We start from the raw sequence: 20,757 nt of genomic DNA on the forward strand, positions 1-20,757 counted from the left end.
TTTCTCCCCAAGGATCTTTTACTGCAAGTTCGAACTTGGTCCCTCCATTCCACAGCATACAAGAGGGCCCCGAACAATGCGAGTGCTTGCTTTTTATAGCCCGATGTAAATAGGATACGTAAAGTTACAGAGGAACAAGGGAATTCTTTTGGTTACATCATTACAATTGGTTTACATTTTAAGTTGTACATTTAGTAGTTTTTCTATTGGTTCCCGCGCTTTCAGTAAAACCACAAACGGCTGTGTCCTTATCAGGGATTTTCCAGGTGGTGTTTGTACTGGGCTCAGGAAGTTGAGAGATATATGGTGGGATGTGTTTGTACTGGGCCTGTTTGTGTTGAGCCCGGGGCTGAGGAATGTGCCTGATTTCTTTCACTAGGACCTCACTCCAATTTGTTTATAACATCCACTGGGTGTTTCTCTGATTATAAAATCAGAGCCCGTTTATCATGGAAAATCTGGAAGGCATAGAAAAAAAAAACCACAATGATATTTCTATAAATCATCCGTAATCTCACCATGGCCATTAGGCAACCTTAAATAACATTTTTCTTTTTTTTTTTCTTTTTATAGAGACACTCTCACTATGTTGCCTAGGCTGGTCTCGAACCCCTGGGCTCAAGCAGTGTCACCGCAACCTCTGCCTCCAGGGTTCAAGTGATTCTCCTGCCTCAACCTCCCGAGTAGCTGGTATTACAGGCACTTCTTTTGTGATTCTTCAGTTACTTCAGGCCATCTGGGCTTATACGTGCAAGTCACAGGGGATGCGATGGCTTGGCTTGGGCTCAGAGGCCTGACACCTGGAGTGAGCCTCTAGAATTCCACAACCATAACCCTGTCTTTTGTTGCAGCTTGGAGCTTTGACCTGCAGAAATCAGAGGACATGCTGCGGAAGGTGAGGTTGACACCTCTCCCTGCCTAGCCTGGTCCTGTTTCCTATCCCAAGTCTGAGGCACAAATTTATTCATTCATTAATCCATCCATTCATTCATTCATGGAACACACATTCATTGAGACTGGAAGGTAAACGTGGCCCAGCGCTAGGCGCTGGGGAGACTGCAGTGATGGAAAGAGAGAAAAAAGAAACCAGAGTAACAAAAAAGATAATTCCTGAGAATGGAAAGTACAATGAAGACAGCAAAACAGGGAAGGAGGGAAGAGAGATCAGGGACATTTCAGTAGGGACATGAATGCCCAAAAGGAAGCAAGCATGTGAAGATCAGGGTGGAGGGCACAGCCCATGCAAAGGCCCTGAGGTGGGAATGAGCTGGTGTATTCTTTTTTTTTTTTTTTTTTTTTTGAGACAGTCTTGCTCTGTTGCCCAGGCTGGAGTGCAATGGCGTGATCTCAGCTCACTGCAACCTCCATCTCCCAGGTTCAAGGGATTCTCCTGCCTCAGCCTCCTAAGTAGCTGGGATTACAGGCATGCGCCACCACACCTGGCTAATTTTTGTATTTTTAGTAGAGACAGGGTTTCATCATGTTGGCCAGGCTGGTCTCAAACTCCTGACCTCAGGTGATCCACCCACCTTGGCCTCCCAAAATGCTGGGATTACAGGCATGAGCCATTGTGCCTGGCCTGAGCTGGTATATTCTAGGAGCACACGGAGATCGTGTTGGAGACAGAAAGGGAAGTGATGAGTTTGCATGGGTGGCCCCAACCCATTAGCCAGGCCCTGCAGGCCTTGTAGGGGGTATAGGTTTTTGCTTAAGGGCAACTGGAAGTCAGGGAGGAGAGTCTGACTCCCAGGGTGGCCATGCGGGAGGGGCCATGGGAAACATCTGGAAGGATGCAGGGGGAGACAGCTGCAGAGTGCAGGCCTCCCCTGTTCCTTTCTGGGTCTCTCCTGCCCTCTCAGATGCATGTCCCCATCCTGTTTCCATTCCCCAGTTCTATGTTAGTGGAGCCTGGGGATGCTCTGGCAAGCCCTCAGTGGTTGCAGGCAGAGGGACCTGGCCTGGTGTCCCCAGGTATCTGCAGAGGTCTTTGGGACAGGCAGAAACTTCACCACCTCCTGCCATGTCTCTGCAGCATATGGAGTCCGGAAGCAACAAGACCTGGCCAGCATCCTTGCCTGGCAGCCCCCAGAGGTGAGCATCTCTCAAACCCATGCCCTGATCCCTGGGCCCTCGGCCCTCGGCACTGAGCCTCCATCTCCTGTGTATGCATCCAGGTGGTCAGGCTGTACAACGCCAACGGCATAGGCGGCCACGACGGTGAGGGCAGCCCTGTCTGGTACCACATCATGGGAAGCCTGGACCCCAAGGGCCTCTTGCTCTTGGCCTCCAAACAGGAGTTGCTCAGAGACAGCTTCCGGAGCTGTGAGCTGCTCCTGCGGGAGTGTAAGCTGCAGAGTCAGAAGGTGTGTGGGTGCCACCCTGGGCAGCTGCAGCGGGACACAACACCCTCACCCCCTGAGCCCCACACCCAGAATTCGCCTTCCTCCTGGTACTGAGGAGTGAATGCAGGTTCAGAGAGGCCAAAGACCCACCCAAGGCCACACAGTATGTGGCTGAACTGGGACTCATTTCTCCCCCAACTGGCCCCAAAGCCCACTCAACCCACTGGGCCACACTGCCCTCTGCAGCCTCATTGGATGAGGGGGACAGGGATTTCAGCCTCACTGGACCGAAGAGGGAACTGCAACACAGCAATTTGCCCTCCCATGGACAGACACGAAGAGGGCGGTCCTTGGGCCACTCCAGTCCTGGCATCCTGTGGGATGGCCCCTTCCCTCCCCCCATCTCCGTGCCATGCAAGCCGAGACAAGCCAGGCCAGTGCCCTGGGCTTAGGCCCAGCCCCATCTTGGATAGGGGTTGGGGCAGTGACCCTCACAGGGTCTCACCCCCTGTCATTCCCTTGCCGCTGGGGAAGAAGGTGGAGAAAATCATAGCTGTTTTTGATCTTGAGGGGCTGAGCCTGAGGCATCTGTGGAAGCCAGGAATAGAGCTTCTCCAGGAGGTGAGGTGACCCTGCCAGGGGCATGGGTGGGTGGTCAAATGCCTGGGTCTTTACCCTCCACTTGTTGGTGTCTCTCTCCTCACTGCCAGGTGACTACCTGCCCACAGGCCCTGTTTGCAGCTCTTACTTTTTTTTTTTTTTTTGAAATGGAGTTTCGCTCTTGTTGTCCAGGCTGGAGTGCAATGGTGCAATCTCGGCTCACCACAACCTCTGTCTCCTGAGTTCAAGTGATTCTCCTGCTTCAGCCTCCCAAGTAGCTGTGATTATAGGCATGCACCACCATGCCCAGATTTGTATTTTTAGTACAGATGGGGTTTCTTCATGTTGGTCAGGCTGGTCTGGAACTCCCGACCCTCAGGTGATCCACCCGCCTTGGCCTCCCAAAGTGCTGGGATTACAGGTGTAAGCCACTGCGCCTGGCCTGTTTTGTTTTTTTTTGTTTTGTTTTTTCTGTTTTTTTTTTTTTTTTTTTTTTTTTTTTTGAGACAGAGTCTTGCTCTGTCACCCAGGTTGGAGTCCAGAGGTGCGATCTCAGTTCACTGCAACCTCCACCTGCCAGCTTCAAGCAATTCTCCTGCCTCAGCCTCCCAAGTAGCTGGGATTAAGGTGCCTGCCACCACGCCCGGCTAATTTTTGTATTTTTAGTAGAGAGGAGGTTTCACCATGTTGGCCAAGTTGGTCTTGAACTTCTGACCTCAGGTCATCTGCCCGACTTACCCTCCCAAAGTGCTGGGATTGGAGGTGTGAACCACTGCACCTGGCCTACAGTTCCTTACTTTTGTTGGCAGGGATATTTTCATACCCACAGCCTCTCGGGGCTGTGCCAAGTTGGGCGTGGCACCCCCATGTCACCATCTCATTTCAGCAGGTCACAACAGGGCCCCATTCCCCGACCTGCCAGTGTCCCTGTGGATGTCCCTGTCCTCATATTCTGGCTCTGCTCACTCTCCTCCCACCCCTGATCTCTGCCCTCACCCCCAATACCTGTCTACCCTTCTGCTTCCAGCCTTTGAGCTTCCTTTTTGCCATTTCCTCTGGGAAGGGCTGAGGGTAGATCAACTCTGGGAGTGCTGCAGTAGGACGGAAGCTGTAGGGAGGCCTGGTCCGCAGGGCAGCCAGCCTACCTGTTCCTTTCTTTCTGTTTCACCCAGGATAGCAAAAAACTTAAACATAAAAAGTGTTATTGGCCGCCAGGCACAGTGACTTATGCCTGTAATGCCAACATTTTGGGAGGCTGAGGCAGGAGGATCACTTGAGCCCAGGAATTTAAGACCAGCCTGGTCTTGAACATAGCAAGACCCTACCTCTACAAAATAAGAGTATTAGCTGGGTGTGGTGGTGTGTGTGGGTGGTCTCAGCTACTTGGGAGGCTGAGGTGGGAGGATCATTTGAGCCTAGAAACTTGAGGTTGCAGTGAGTTGAGATCGTACCACTGCACTCCAGCCTGGGATGAACATTATATCTCAGTTTTTTTGTTTTGTTTTGTGTTTTGAGACGGAGTCTCACTCTGTTGCCCAGGCTAGAGTGCAGTGGCTCACGGCAGCCTCCGCCTAACAGGTTCAAGTGATTCTCCTGCCTCAGCCTCCCAAGTAGCTGGGATTACAGGTGCCCGTCACCACACCTGGCTAATTTTTGTGTTTTTAGTAGAGAGGGGGTTTCACCATGTTGCCCTGGCTGGTCTCAAACTCTTGACCTCATAATCCACCCACTTTGGCCTCCTAAAGTGCTGGGATTACAGGCGTGAGCCACTGTGTTAAAAAAAAAAAAAAACAGATATTGGCCTGGCGTGGTGGCTCACACCTGTAATCCCAGCACTTTGGGAAGCCGAGGCAGGTGGATCACGAAGTCAGGAGATCGAGACCATCCTGGCTAACGTGGTGAAACTAAAAATACAAAAAATTAGCCAGGCGTGGTGGCGGGCGCCTGCAGTCCCAGCTACTCGGGAGGCTGAGGCAGGAGAGTGGCGTGAACCTGGGAGGCGGAGCTTGCAGTGAGCTGAGATGGCACCACTGCACTCCAGCCTGGGCGACAGAGTGAGATTCCGTCTCAAAACAAAACAAAACAAAACAAAAATAAACAAACGAACAAAACCATTCCCTATTTGCAGTGTCTCTTATAAACAAATGTAATGGGGCCTATTGGGACTCATTTGTAGGAATCAAATATCCTTTCTTTTTTTTTTTTTTTTTTGAGACGGAGTCGCTCTGTCGCCCAGGCTGGAGTACAGTGGCTGGATCTCAGCTCACTGCAAGCTCGGCCTCCCAGGTTTACGCCATTCTCCTGCCTCAGCCTCCCGAGTAGCTGAGACTACAGGCACCCGCCACCTCACCCGGCTAGTTTTTCGTATTTTTTAGTAGAGACGGGGTTTCACCGTGTTAGCCAGGATGGTCTCGATTTCCTGACCTCGTGATTCGCCCATCTCGGCCTCCCAAAGTGGTGGGATTACAGGCTTGAGCCACTGTACCCGGCCCAAATATCCTTTCATACAGTGTACACTTATTCTTGGCAAGAATACTTTACTGTCTAACTAAGAGATTTAACTGGTTTATCTTATTTAAAAATTTAAAAGTAAAATAAAAATAAAAAGCCATTCCTTGCAACTTTGTATATTATGCTAAAAGAAAGTCTTTCTCATTCCTGAAGCTGAACTACTGCCTGAGCTATGTGGGAGGGAACTTTCCAGAGTCGTGAATGGGATTTTTCTTGTCTGTCATGGGTAGAGTCATCCCCCCACTCATCTGTCAAGAATCTGCACTAGGCCAGGCGTGGCAGCTTACACCTGTAATCCCAGCATTTTGGGAGCTGAGGTGGGAGGATCACTTGAGCCCAGGAGTTCAAGACCAGCCTGGGCAACATAGCAAGACCCCATCTCTAGAAAATAAAATAAGAAATAAATAATAATAATAAAAAGAAGCTGCACTAGCTGCTTCAAGGAAGGTCTGTGACTAGGATCCCACAAACCGGAAGTGGCGGATTTTCTGTGTCCGGGTGGGTTCTTGGTGTCTGGGCATCCGGAGCCGTCTGCATCAAAGCCTTGGATGGTTGGCATTCAAGGCTAAGGCTGTGCCCTTGGGGGCCTGGAGGGCGGGGCAAGAGGGGATGCAAGGGGACAGTGTTCAGACGCCCATCACTTCTGCCACTTGGTTCCGCAGTTTTTCTCAGCACTTGAGGCAAATTACCCTGAGATCTTGAAGAATTTAATTGTTGTGAGAGGTGAGTAAAGCAGCCCAGGATACGCATGAAATGGGGGGACGGGGGGTGTGGGGTGACTGGGTCGGCACCTGAGACCCCAGTCAGCCACCTGAGAGAACAGTTCTGTGCCTGTTTCAGCCCCCAAGCTATTCGCTGTAACCTTCAACCTGGTCAAGTCTTACATGAGTGAAGAGACACGCAGGAAGGTGGTGATTCTGGGAGGTGAGTGAGCCATCTGGGGCCTCTTTTCCAGCCCGGATCCTGAGCTGAGGGTGGTCCTTCTCACAGATCTGATGGTTCCCGCATCCGAAGGCATCGGGCACCCAACTGGTGTTGAGGGCCCACTGTCTGGTGGGCTGCCAGGTGGGCTGCTGTGCCTGCCCCCCAGAGGGAGGAGGGGCCAGGAAGGGTCTCAGAGATTCCTGGATGTAGCATGGGTGGAGATCCCAATTTGAGGTTAGGAGATCTGGATCTGAGACTTGGCCTTGCCAGTTATTAGCTGCAAGCGGAGTGAGTCACTCACCTGCTCTCTCTTGGTCTTGGTTTCCTCGTGTGTTTAATTTAAAGGAGAATTAGATACGGGTTTTTGGCGGCACACAGTGGCTCATGCCTGTAATCCCAGCACTTTGGGAGGCCGAGGCAGGAAGATTTCTTGAGCTCAGGAGTTGGAGACTAGCCTGGGAAACATAATGAGACCCTGTCTCTACAATAAATAAATAAATTAGCCAGGCATGGTGGTGCACACCTATAGTCCCAGCTACTCTGGAGGCTGATGTGGGAGGATCACTGGAGTCCAGGAGGTTGAGAGCACGCCTCTGAATTCCAGCCTGAGTGACGGAGTGAGACCCTATCTCAAAAAAAAAAAAAAAAAAAAAAAGAGGCCGGGCACGGTGGCTGATGCCTGTAGTCCCAGCACTTTTGCAGGCTGAGGCAGGTGGATCACGAGGTCCAGAGTTCAAGACCAGCCTGGACAATATGGTGAAACCCCGTCTCTACTAAAAGTACAAAAATTCACCGGGCCTGGTGGTGGGTGCCTGAAATCCCAGCTACTCGGGAGGCTGAGGCAGGGAACTGCTTGAACCCGGGAGGTGGAGGCTGCAGTGAGCTGAGATCGTGCCACTGCACTCCGGCCTGGGTGACAGAGTGAGACTCCGTCTCAAAAAAAAAGAAATCTAGGTTTTCCAAATTATATAAGTAATACAGTTTAGAAATTTGTAAAGTACAGAAATGTATAAGGAAGGGGGGAACATCCTGTCACCCAGTGAACTACAGTTAGCACTTACTATCCTTTTCAGAGAAATATATTTTCCAAAAAAATGGGTTCATACCATACATATACCATTTTGTAACTACTTACATGATAATCATTTTCCCATTTCAGCAAAGTTCTAAATTCAGGTTGTTTGTATTATTTTTATTATTAGAAACAACTCAGTAGTGACGATCCTTATAGACAACCTTTGTACACATCCACAGTTTTTTCCATAGGATAAAATCCTAGAAATGGCAGATTTTTATCCCCCAAAGGAAAATGCACATTAGGACTTTTTTTTTTTTTTTTTTTGAGACAGGGTCTCACTCCGCCACCCAGGCTGGAGTGCAGTTGGCATGATCTTGGCTCACTGCAGCCTCAACCTCCAGGGCTCAAGCAATACTCCCACTTCAGCCTCCCAAGTAGCTGGGATTACAGGCATGCCACCACACCTGGCTACATGTTAGGACTTTTGATACCTTTTCCAGTGTAGTGCTCACGCAGATTGCAGAGTTTAACTCCACCAACTGCGTGTGAATGTGCCTGTTTTCCCATACTCTTGCCATGGTTGGATATTAATAATTTGAAATATTCTTGCCATTTTTATAATGTAAAATGATGTTTATTGTTATTTTACATTGGGTTATTAGGTTCTTTTATCACTTGTGAGTCTGGACTTTTTCTTTGTGTTAATTGGCTATTTTAATTTGTTTTTTATTGTCTTCTCGTGTCTTATGACCATTTTCTAGGAAAGTATTTTTTATGCTATTAATTTATAAATACTCTTTGCATATTAAGCACCTTGTCCTTTCCTGCTATGGAGGCTGACAACATGGGAGGATCACTTAAGTCCATATATATATATATATATATATATATATATATATATATATATATATATGTTTGTGTGTATATATATTTGAGATATATACATATATATATGAAATATATATATTTATTTCAGAGATAAGGTCTCTCTGTGTTGCCCAGGCTGGAGTGCAGTGGCATGATCATAGCTCACTCCAGCCTCAACCTCCTGGGCTCTAGAGATCCTCCTGCCTCAGCCTCCTGAGTAGCTGGCACTATAGATGCACAGTACCACACCTGGCAAATTTATTGTTATTTTTTGTAGAGTCATGTCTTACTATGTTACCCAGACTAGTCTCAAACTCTTAGCCTCAAGCAGTCCTCCTGCCTGGGCCTCCTGAAGTGCCGGAATTACAGGCGTGAGCCACCATGTCTGGGCATTCCCTGTCGTATTTGTGGCATTTGGGCCAGTTCATAATTTGCCTATTATCTGATTTTTGACTTAGTGTTATTTATTTATTTATTTATGAGATGGGATTTCTCTCTGTTGCCCAGGCTGGAGTACAGTGGCATGATCTCAGCTCATTGCAACCTCTGCCTCCCAGGCTCAAGCAATTCTCCCTCCTCACCCTCCCAAGTAGCTGGAACCACAGGAGTGCACCACCAGGCCCAGCCTAGTGTTATGTTTTTATGCCAGATTGGGGGGCTTTTCCTTTGTTTTTTCCACCACTTCATGCTTACACAGTCCTTCTCTATCCGAGGGTACTGGGTGTCCACCTCTGCTTTCATCTATTTTGTTCCTGCAATGCCCATGTCCCTTTGTCTGTGGAACATCCTTGGTCATCTCAGAGCAGCTGTGGAGAACTGACACGAGTTTCGCCCTGAAGTTCTGAGGGTGCTGGAGCCCTGGGAGCTGAGGGCAGTATCGGACCAGAAGGCTGAGTTTAGTCTCTAAGGGAAAGTGAAGCCCACGTCATAGCCTGCCTGACCTCAACCCCAGGCTCCAGGAGTTGCTGGTCCGAGTTTCTATGAATGTGGCCAATGGGCCAATACCTGGACAGAAGTGGGGGCAGGGCCTGCAGGGGCAGTAAGAGAGGGGCAGGCCTGGGGACAGGACCTAGTCAACACGCACATGTTGAGCCCCAGGGCAAGACCTAGGCCCACTCGGCTTCCCCCTTCCAGGACAGGACTGCTCTAGGCAGTAGAGTGGCAAAAGCGCGCCAGGCAGAGAGAGCAACTGGCCATAGGACAGATCTGGGCTCAGCCCCCTCTTCCCTCTGTTGAGTCTCCTGGAGTCCCTCTCTTGCTCCCACACAGACAACTGGAAGCAGGAGCTGACAAAATTCATCAGCCCCGACCAGCTGCCCATGGAGTTTGGAAGGACCATGACTGACCCCGATGGCAACTCCAAGTGCCTGACCAAGGTACAGGGTGCCCAGAGGATGGGAAAGGAGGGGAGAAGCTGTGATCTAGTGCCCACACACCCCCTTCACCCACAGATCAACTACGGGGGTGAGGTGCCCAAGAGCTACTACTTGTGCAATCAGGTGAGGCTGCAGTATGAGCACACAGTGTCCGTGGGCCGTGGCTCCTCCCTGCAGGTGGAGAACGAGATCCTGTTCCCAGGCTGTGTGCTCAGGTAGGGATCACAGCCACTCCACACCTGGGAACAGCTGGGAGGGGCCTGGAGCCCAGGCAGGGGGTCGCCAGTGGGGCTCTGTCCACTGCAGGTGGCAGTTCGCATCGGATGGCGGGGACATCGGCTTTGGGGTTTTCCTGAAGACCAAGATGGGGGAGCGGCAGAAGGCTAGGGAGATGACGGAGGTGCTGCCCAGCCAGCGCTACAATGCCCACCTGGTGCCCGAGGACGGGAGCATCACCTGCCTCAAGGCCAGCAGCTGTAAGGGTTGGCAGGGATGGCTTCACCTGGAGCTGGTGTGGGTCTGGTGTGGAGGGTGCTACAATGTGCATCCATGTCCTACCAGGTGAGGGCCCTTGGTTCTGGTGGGCACAGTGTGAGGCTGGCTCTAGGCTCTCAGCCGTGGCAATGGTTCCCTGGTCTGGGTACCCATGTTCCCTGTACCACCATGAAAGTCAGAGTCCCAGGTGGGGCATCTTGTCTGAATAATGTCTGTCCCTCACTGCAGATGTCCTGAGGTTTGACAACACCTACAGCCTGGTTCATTGTAAACGCATCAGCTACACCGTGGAGGTACTGCTCCCAGACCAAACCGTCATGGAGAAGATGGAGAAATTCTAGGTGAACTTCATGGTCCCCACGCCCTCCTCTTTGATCTCTGAATCCACGATGAGTTCACAGCCTTCCCTGGCCAGACCCTGTTCAATCTCTCAGGAACAGGGATTCTACAACAGCGGGTCACAGCCTATGCATCACAGCTGGCCCACTCCTCAGGAATGGCTGGGGCAGTGTCCCAATGGTGGCCCGACGGTCACAGCAAAACAACACAGACACTCCATCCCGACTATGACTTGCTGTGACCTCAAGCTCAGCAAAAACCCCAGACTTTTTTCTATCAACCAATATCAAAAAATAAGTTACTCTTCTAAAATATAGTATTAGGCCGGGCATGGTGTTTCATGCCTATAATCCCAGCACTTTGGGAAGCCAAGGCAAGCAGATCATTTGAGGTCAGGAGTTCGAGACCAGCCTGGCCAACATGGTGAAACCCTCATCTCAACTAAAAATGCAAAGATTAGCCAGGTGTGATGGTGCATGCTTGTAATTCCAGCTACTTGGGAGGCTGAGGCAGGTGAGTCGCCTAAACTTGGGAGGAGGAGGTTGCAGTGACATTGGGCTCTCTTTCCTATTACAATGGTTATTACTGAATAGTTTGTCTTCATTGCCTTTAATTAGTGTTTGGCTTTATCTTTGACACTAGCAAATTGGACAGTGAGGATATAGGATGTATCTATCATTGTGGAAAATTCTGTATAACCTGATGATATCGGCCAGGCGTAGTGGCTCATGCCTATAATCCTAGCACTTTGGGAGGCTGAGGAAGGGGGATTGTTTGAGGCCAGGAGTTTGAGATCAACCTGAGCAATATAGCAAGACTCCTCCTCCCCCCACCAACTCTACAGAAAATGAAAAACAATTAGCCAGGCATGGTGGTGCATGCCGGTAGTCTTGGCTACTCAGGAGGCTGAGATGGGAGGATCACTTGAGCCTGGGAGTTTCAGGCTGCAGTGAGCTATTATTGCACCATTGTACTCCAGCCTGGGCAAGAAAAAACTCAAAAACATTATGACATCATCAAATCTTCCAAAGAGAGAGCCACCTGAGCCAAACTGATCCTTCATCTCCTACGAGATGATTCCTCCAAATAGTCCAACCAATGAGGATATATATATACACACATATATATACACATATGTGTCTATATAGACACACATATAGAGAGAGAGCGAGAGAGAGAGAAGCAGAGTCTCACTCTGTCACTCAGGCTGGAGTGCAGTGGCACGATCTTGGCTCACTGCAACCTCTGCCTCCCGGGTTCGAGTGATTCTCCTGCCTCAGTCTCCTGAGTAGCTGGGATTACAGGTGCCTGCCACCACACCTGGCTATTTTTTTTTGTATTTTTAGTAGAGGCAGGGTTTCACCATGTTGGCCAGGCTGGTTTTGAACTCCTGACCTCAAGTGATCCGCCTGCCTCTGCCTCTGCCTCCCAAAGTGCTAGGATTACAGGCATGAGCCACTGCACCCAGCCAAGGCAAAATACTAAAGAAGCCAATCATACCAGTGACTCCTAACAACTGGATAGCATAAACAGCCATGTCAGAGGAGAGAAGGGGCATATCAGGCTGTAAACAAACAAATCCACCCGCATAAAATGTGTGAACTTGACAAGTCTGATTGAGGTAACAAAGTTTAACCATACCTAGTAAATTCAGCCTGATAACCATCAGCTCAGGTTTTAATCACCTTGGGAGAAGTCCCAGGTTTCATGCCCCCTGCAGTGTAGAGTTAATTGGTTAATAACTTGGAGTTGTAACACCAAGAAATGTCTAATGCCAATTTTATTGTTTCAGTTGGGCCTATTCAGATAACAATTCCAACAAAATAGTAAAATGCTAATTTTGAAACTCAAGGAAGATGTCAAAGGGTGCAGCTGTAACCCTACACTGGAACCATGTGGCTACACTGTAGGAAGGTATAAAAGCAGAGCAGAAAGAATCAATCCACAGATTAATTGCAGGTGGGATGTTTAGGAACAGGTTTAAATATAAGTAGAGTACTAATTCTGGGGGCCACTGGACTTCTGCATTTGCTGTTTAAGGTGAGGTAGGAGGCGGGACTCCACTCCAGAGGCAGGGCTTGGACACTGGACCAAATTGAGGACAAGCTAAAACAGGGCTGGGGCGGAAGCAGCGTTCCATCAGACATGACCACCAGTGTGCCATGTCAGTTTACCATTGCCATGGCAACACCTGGGAGTGACCGCCCCTTTCCCTGGCAATGACTCCATGACCCGAAGGTTACTACCCCTCCCTAGAAATTTCTGCATAAACCACCCCTTGATCCGCATGTTATTAAAAGTGGATATAAATGTGACTGCAAAACTGTCCTGGCCTGCTACTCCCTGCCTACAGGGTAGCCCCTCTCTGCAGGGGCAGTCACGGAGCCGTAACACTGCCTCTTCAATAAAGCTGTTTCTTCTACCTCCAGCTTGCCCTTGAATTCTTTCCTGGGCAAAGTCAAGAACCCTCAAAGGCTAAGCCCCACTTTAGGGCTTGCCTGCCCTGCATCCAAGTTATTTGAAATGCTCAGAACCATCAGCAGTAATGTATTTGTAATTTACAGGTAGACTATAATGTCCATAGACCAGGCACCAAGGAATACCCAGCCCTTGATACTCCCTGAGTGAGCTTGTTGACAGAGCTCTGGTGTGGAGCAAAGGTGAGGCGCTGACCTCTCCCTGTCCACTGCTTGCTCCTCCTCACACCCACCATGAAACTTTGCAAAAGCCTTCAGACCAGTTTCCCTGCTCTGAATGTCTGCTATTCCCAGGTCATTCTTCAGATCGGGCCCAGGGTCATCTTCCAGGCACAGGTGGAATCACATTTGTCTCTTCCTTTGAAACCTTCCATGGCTCCCCACCACTGAGAAAGGATGGCCCAAAGCCCCCAGCATGGCCCGAAGTTCCTTGGTGACCTCCCCTCAATGTTTTTAAGCATGCTGCCTTTGTGGCGTTTCCCCTCTCTTTTACCTTCGTGAGTTTCTTTGGGTGGTCACCTCTACCCAGAATGTCCTCCCCCCATTTCTACCTTAGAGGCCCAGCCTAAATGCCATCTCCTTTAGGAGACATTCCAGGAGCCCCCAGTGCAGTGCTGTTGTTTAGACCTCTCCTGGAACACATTATCTTCAGGGAGCCAGGATAATGTGGTGGTTAAGGACAAGAGGCCTTTGATGTAGATGGATAAGGGTTCATATCCTGGCTCAGGCTGTTATCAGCCTCAGAAGCTCAGTCTCTGCATCTGTGAAGTAGGGCCATGGGTACCATGATGAGCATGGCAAATGTGGTGAGTTAAGAGGGTGAGTCAAACAGTCACCACAAGCAATGCCTAATGAAAATCACACTCTGAACAAGAGGACTAGGGTTCTGTTTGACCATTTAACCAGGAGGTCTGAGGATGTGAGGCAGCACTAACTAGGCAGTGTGCAGGGGAGATGAGGGACGAGCGTTCAAGTCAGAGGGAACAGCGTGTCCAATGGCTTTGTGGTAGGCGAAAGCACAAGGGGAGATTAAATGACCCCATATACTCCTGACTTGGTGTACTGTGTCTTGGGAAAGGCCAGGGACCTCCCGACTTTTTCTTTTTCTTTTTTGAGATGGCGTTTTGTTCTTGTAGCCCAGGCTGGAGTTCAATGGCGTGGTCTTAGCTCACTACAACCTCTGCCTCCCGGGTTCAAGTGATTCTCCTGCCTCAGCCTCCGAAGTAGCTGGGATTACAGGTGCCCACCACCATGTCCGGCTAATTTTTTGTATTTTTGATAGAGACGGAGTTTCGCCATGTTGGCCAGGCTGGTCTCAAAATCCTGACCTCAGGTGATCCACCCACCTCAGTCTTCCAACGTGCTGGGATTACAGGCGTGAGCCACTATGCCCAGACATTTTTTTGAGACAGGGTCTTGCTCTGTTGCCCAGGCTGGAGTTCAGTGACCCAATCATAGCTCACTGCAGCCTCAAACTCCTGGGCTCAAGTGAGCCTCTCAACTCAAACCCCTAAGTAGCTGGGACTATAGGTGATTTCTACCCTCTTGGCTAATCTTTTTTTTTTTTCTTTTTGAGGAGACGCGGTCTCACTATGTTGCCCAGGCTAGAATCAAACTTCTGGCCTTAAGCAATCCTCCTGCTTTGGCTTCCTAAAGTGCTGGGATTATAGGCATGAGCCACTGCACCCACCTCCTCCTGGCTTTTGTAGGGAAAGAAAGAAGTCCAAGTGTGGCCCTAGGGCCCCTGAACCCTAATCCACCTTTTCCCCTGGTCCCAGGACTTTAGGGCAGCTGATTAGTTCCCATTCCCCATCCCTCTCTCTTCCAGGCCCTAGTGGCCGTCTCCCTTCCTTGGGGAAGTAGGGAGGGCATGGCCACACCAGGCCCCTCCTTTCCCTGAGGTCACCCTGGGTTGGTGAGGGGAGCCGAGAAAACTCCTTCTGATTATAGAGCCTCATTTTCACCTGCCAGTCAGGCCCAGTTGAGAGGAGGCTGCCCTGCCCCAGGCACCTGTGTCAGGCAGCTTCCTCTCAGCCCTCTCGCCAGGTCACTCAAGCCAAGTCCTCCATCGTTGGAGGAGCATCCAATGGGATCTGTCTGGTCAAGACATCCTCAGGAACAGGCTGATGCAGCTTTGATGTAGGGCAAAGGCCCATCTCACTTCCCACGATGCATGTCATTCACCCCAGGGAGGTCTCTTCAGTTGGCAGGCCACAGGGTTTAATGAGGGCTGTCAGCAGGGGACCTGTGGCCAATGAACAACGCCAGAAATGTTAGGAACACCTGGCAGGTGGGAGTGAGCGGCATCACAGTGCGTGGGCATTAAGATGTGGGATGCAGGTTGCATACCATGACAGCACCATCCTCACAGTCCAGTTTCTCAGCTCACGGGTCAGGAGGGACCGTGGGCATGCGCCACATTTCGGAAGACCGGAAGAGAAGGTCACACCACGGAAGAGAGGCATTGTCTGCCCCCTAAACCACTGGCACCCAGATGGTTAGAACTAAAGTTCTTCACGCCCAGCAATAGCTGAGATCTGAAGGAAGCACCTGTGTGCTGTAGGCTCAGGGGAGGATGTCTGCCCTGTATTGGAAAGAGGGGGACATGAGGGTGACCTAAAACCAGGGGAGCTCAGCCGGCAGAAGGACACGGCATAGTGACAAGCACCAGGGCTCTGGTCCTGGCTTTGCTGCTTGCTGGATATGAGACCTTAGGAGGCTCTTCGAGCTTCAGTTTCCCAGCCTGTAAAGGGGGACAGTGCAGTCAGGAGGATTAAAGGCACTAACCCTGTACTATCCTATATGGCAACCACTCATCCTATTAGTGCACTAGGACTACTGTAACACAGTGCCCCACACTGAGTGGCTTGAACAACAGAATTTTATTCTGTTGTTCTCACTGCAACCTCAGGTTCAAGTGATTCTCTTGCCTCAGCCTCCAGAGTAGCTGGGACTACAGGCGTGCACCACCATGCCCGGCTAATTTTTCACCATGTTGGCCAAGATCGATCCCTTGACCTTGTGATCTGCCTATCTCGGCCCCCCCTGAAGTGCTGGGATTACAGGCCTGAGCCACCATGTCTGGCACTTAGAATGAGTTTTTACACAGCTCTAGAGTATTTAAAGTTATCTGTGTGGCTTGTATTATTTTTCCACTGGACAGCCCTGAGCTATAATAATATTTACAAACTCTTAGAGCCAACCTGGTAAGTAGAAAAGTACCTGTAAGTGCTAGTTAAATAAAAGCTTCTCTTGGGAGGTGATTTATTACCTCTGGTATTTCCAAATATGACTTTTCCCACTCCTCAGAAACTGGGAAAAGTTAGGACAAATTTATTTAAAACAGATTTTTTTTTTTTTTTTTGAGACAAGGTCTCTTCTCTGTTGCCAAAGCCGGAGTTCAGTGGCATAAACATGGCTCACTTTAGCTTCGATGTCCCGGGCTCGGGCAATCTTCCTGCCTCAGCCTCTGGTGTAGCTGGGAGCACAGGTGCGTGCCACCACACCTGGCTAATTTTTTGATTTTCTGCAGAGATGGGGGTCTCACTTTGTTGCCCAGGCTGTTTTCCAACTCCTGGGCTCAAGCAATCCACCCACCTCAGCCTCCCAAAGTGTTGGGATTACAAGCATGAGCCACCAGGCCCAGCCCGAAATTTTTTTTCTTATCCAGTTTTTCTTTTACTGAGTAGTTTTTTTTTTATGTTTCAGAAGCATTATGTGGTCCTATCTTTCCCAAATTGTTGTTATAAACCCTTCCATCAACTACATTGAGCACCATAGCTAACTTTAAAATTGTCTCCAATCTTTCTTTTTTTTTTTTTTTTTTTGAGACAGAGTCTCGCTCTGTCGTCCAGGCTGGAGTGCAGTGGCACGATCTCGGCTTACTGCAAGCTCCGCCTCCCAGGTTCATGCCATTCTCCTGCCTCAGCCTCCCGAGTAGCTGGGACTACAGGCGCCCACCACTACACCCGGCTACTTTTTTTTTTTTTTTTTTTGTATTTTTAGTAGAGATGGGGTTTCGCTGTGTTAGCCAGGATGGTCTCGATCTCCTGACCTTTTGATCCTCCCGCCTCAGTGTCCCAAAGTGCTGGGATTACAGGCTTGAGCCACCGTGCCCGGCCTCTTCCTGTTAACAATACACAAACAACTTTAAGCTTAAAATATTTTTTGTTAGGATTATCATTGGGCAAAGTGGGAAAATATTTAAGGATTCTGATGTGTAGGGTCAAGTGGTTTTCCAGAAAAGCTGAATTAGTTTACTTTCCTCCCATCAATTTATTAACGTCTCCATTTCACCAACTTCTAACTGACTTTATTATTTCTTTTTGAGACAGGGTCTCCCTCTCTCACTCAGATTGGAGTGCAGCGTCACAATCATAGCTCACTGCAGCCTCCACCTTCTGGGCGCAAGTGATCCTCCCTCCTCAGCCTCCTGAGTAGCTGGGACTACAGGAGAATGCCACCATGCCTGGCTAGTTTTTGAATTTTTTGGAGAGATGAGGTCCCACTATGTTGCCTGGACTGGCCTCGAACTTCTGGCTTCAAGAGATCCTCCCAAAGTACTGGGATCACAAGCGTTAGCCACTGTGCCTGGCCTATTATCCGAGTAGCTGGGACTACAGTCTCACCCCACCATACCCGGGTAAGTTTTTTCTTAAAAGGTATGTGTGTGTGTGTGTGTGTGTGTGTGTGTGTGTGTGTGTGTGTGTGTTGTTTGTTTCTGCTGATTTTTCAGAGAAAAAATGCATCTCATTACTTGAATACACATTTCTTTGATGTCTCTGGAGACTGGGCATTCATCCACTTGATAAATACACCCTGAGCATTTTCATTTCTAAGAATTGGTGCTTGGCTGGGCGCAGTGGCTCAAGCCTGTAATCCCAGTACTGTGGGAGACCGAGACGGGCGGATCACGAGGTCAGGAGATTGAGACCATCCTGGCTAACACGGTGAAACCCCGTCTCTACTAAACAATACAAAAAAACTAGCCGGGCGAGGTGGCGGGCGCCTGTAGTCCCAGCTACTCGGGAGGCTGAGGCAGGAGAATGGCGTAAGCCCAGGAGGCGGAGCTTGCAGTGAGCCGAGATCTGGCCACTGCACTCCAGCCTGGGCGACACAGCGAGACTCTGTCTCAAAAAAAAAAAAAAAAAAAAGAATTGGTGCTTTGAATCCTTTGCCCATTTATTTCTTAGTGCCTTCCTATTTTTCTTATAAACTTGAATTTTTGTACATTTTATTTTTCCCAAATTTCCATTGGCAAATACTGACAAATGTCTTTTTTTTTTTTTTTTTTTTTTGAGATGGAGTCTAGCTCTGTTGTCCAGGCTAGAGTTCTGTGGCGTGATCTTGGCTCACTGCAACCTCTGCCTCCCAGGTTCAAGTGATTCTCCTGTCTCAGCCTCCTGAGTAGCTAGGATTATAGGCACCTGCCACCATGTCCAGCTAATTTTTGTATTTTTCGTCGAGACGGGGTTTCACTGTGTTGGCCAGGCTGGTCTCGAACTCCTGATCTTGTGATCCGCCCACCTCAGCCTCCCAAAGTGCTGGGATTACAAGCGTGAGCCACAGCACCCAACCCTGATAAATGTTTTAATTCTTTTTCTTAATAGGTTTTTGTGTTTTGTAGTCAAATCAATTCATTTTCCCTTTGTGATTCTGTCATTGCTTTTAAATACAGACCATGCCCTTCCAGAGATGTGGTGTCACTTTTACTTTCTTTTAGCATTTTTTATTATTTACTTTCTTTTCTTTTTCTAAAAACATATTTTAAATCTCTATAGGGCAAACAATGTTCAAATAAAATATAATACAAGTCACAAATATGATCCATATATGTAATTTTATTTTATTTATTATTATTATTTTTTGAGACCGAATCTCACTCTGTCACCCAGGCTGGAGTGCAGTGGCGTGATCTCATCTCACTGTAACCCCCGCCTCTGCCTCCTGGGTTCAAGTGATTCTCCTGTCTCAGTCTCCCGAGTAGCTAGGATTATATGCGCACACCATCATGCCTGGCAAATTTTTGTGTTTTTAGTAGAGACGGGGTTTTACTGTGTTACCCAGGCTGGTCTCAAACTCCTGGGCTCAAGCAATCCGCCCGCCTCAGCCTCTCAAAATGTTGGGATTACAGGTGTGAGCCACCATGCCCAGCCTATACATGTAATTTTAAATCTTTCCAGTGGCTACTTTTTCTTTTTTTTTTTAAAGACAGATTCTTGCTCTGTCACCCAGGCTGGAGCGCAGTGGCACAATCTCGGCTCACTGCAAGCTCCGCCATTCGGGTTCATGCCATTCTCCTCCCTCAGCCTCCTGAGTAGCTGGAACTACAGATGCCCGCCACCACACCCAGCTAATTTTTTTTGTATTCTTAGTAGAGACGGGGTTTCGCCATGTTCACCAGGATGGTCTCCATCTCCTGACCTCGTGATCTGCCCGCCTGGGCCTCCCAGAGTGCTGGGATTACAGGCGTGAGCCACCGCGCCCAGCCTTTTTTTTTTTTTTTTTTTTTTTTTTTTTTTTTTTTGAGATGGAGTTTCGCTTTGTTTCCCAGGCTGGAATGTGACCGCGGGATCTCAGATCACCGGAACCTCCGCCTCCCGGGTTCAAGCAATTCTCCTACCTCAGCCTACTGAGTAGCTGGGATTACAGACGTGCACCACCATTCCCAGGTAATCTTTGTAGTTTTAGTAGAGACAGGGTTTCGCCATGTTGGCCAGGCTGGTCTCGAACTCTTAACCTCAGGTGATCCACCCGCTTCGGCCTTCCAAAGTGCTGGAATTACAGACGTGAGCCACCGCGCCCAGCCCCAGTGGCTACATTTTTTTTAAAAGTAAAAAGGATAGGTAGGAGCACAGAGGATTTTTAGGGCAGTGAAATTATTCTGCATGATACCACAATGGTGGACACATGTCATTATACATTTGTCAAAACCCACAGAATATCCAACACCAAGAGCGAGTCCTAATGTAAACTAGGAACTTTGGGTGATATTTGCGTGTCAGTGTAGGCTCATCAATTTCAGCAAATGGATCTCTCTGGAACCAGAGGTTGTGTATGTATGGGCAGAGCAGATATGTGGGAACTCTGTACTTTCTGCCCAGTTTTGATGTGAACTTAAAACTGTCTTAAAAAATAACAATTTAGCTGGGCGCAGTGGCTCATGCCTGTAATCCCAGGACTTTAGGAGGCTGAGGCGGGAGGATCGCTTGAGCTCAGGAGTTTGAGACCAGCCTGGGCAGCATGGCAAAACCACGTTTTGTATTTTTCTACAAAAAAAACCCCAAAAATTAGCTGGATGTGGTGACGCACACTTGCTGTCCCTGCTACTGCGGAGGCTGAGGTGGGAGCATTGCTTGAACCTTGGGGTGGAGGGCAGTGGAGGGTGCAGTGAGTGGAGATTTTGCCACTGCACTCTAGCCTGGGTGACAGTGAGACCCTGTCTTAAAAAAAGAAAAAAAAATTATTAAAAATAATTCAAAATTATTAAAACATCAAAAGAAACAGGTGAAAGTAATTTTAATAACATATTTTATTGTCCCAATATATTCAAAAATATCATTTAATATATAATCATTTATATAAAATTAATTAGTGAGGCTAGGAGCAGTGGCACACACCTGTAATCCCAGCAATTTGGGAGGCTGAGGTAGATGGATGGCTTGAGCTCAGGAGTTTGAGACCAGCCTGGCTAACATGGCAAAAACCTATGTCTATAAAAAACAAAAACAAAAATTAGCAGGGTGTGGTGGGGTGAGACTGTAGTCCCAGCTACTCAGCAGGCTGAGGTGGGGGCATCACTTGAGCCC

At 48.9% G+C, this 20,757-nt stretch overlaps 1 protein-coding gene across 1 annotated transcript in view; it reads left to right on the forward strand.

The window, feature by feature from the left end:
- Positions 1–10,474, forward strand: part of SEC14L6 (SEC14 like lipid binding 6) — a 28,765-nt gene extending 18,291 nt beyond the window's left edge. Inside the window, 11 exon segments of the mRNA XM_050806907.1 lie at positions 852–895; positions 2,033–2,039; positions 2,042–2,091; positions 2,175–2,362; positions 2,867–2,963; positions 6,116–6,176; positions 6,294–6,377; positions 9,532–9,638; positions 9,714–9,853; positions 9,945–10,114; positions 10,362–10,474. Of these exon segments, the coding sequence (XP_050662864.1) occupies positions 852–895; positions 2,033–2,039; positions 2,042–2,091; positions 2,175–2,362; positions 2,867–2,963; positions 6,116–6,176; positions 6,294–6,377; positions 9,532–9,638; positions 9,714–9,853; positions 9,945–10,114; positions 10,362–10,474 (1,061 nt within the window).
- The last annotated feature ends 10,283 nt before the right edge of the window (positions 10,475–20,757 follow it).

The sequence above is a fragment of the Macaca thibetana genome, chromosome 10 (assembly GCF_024542745.1).
Source record: "Macaca thibetana thibetana isolate TM-01 chromosome 10, ASM2454274v1, whole genome shotgun sequence".
Classification (NCBI taxonomy): domain Eukaryota; kingdom Metazoa; phylum Chordata; class Mammalia; order Primates; family Cercopithecidae; genus Macaca; species Macaca thibetana.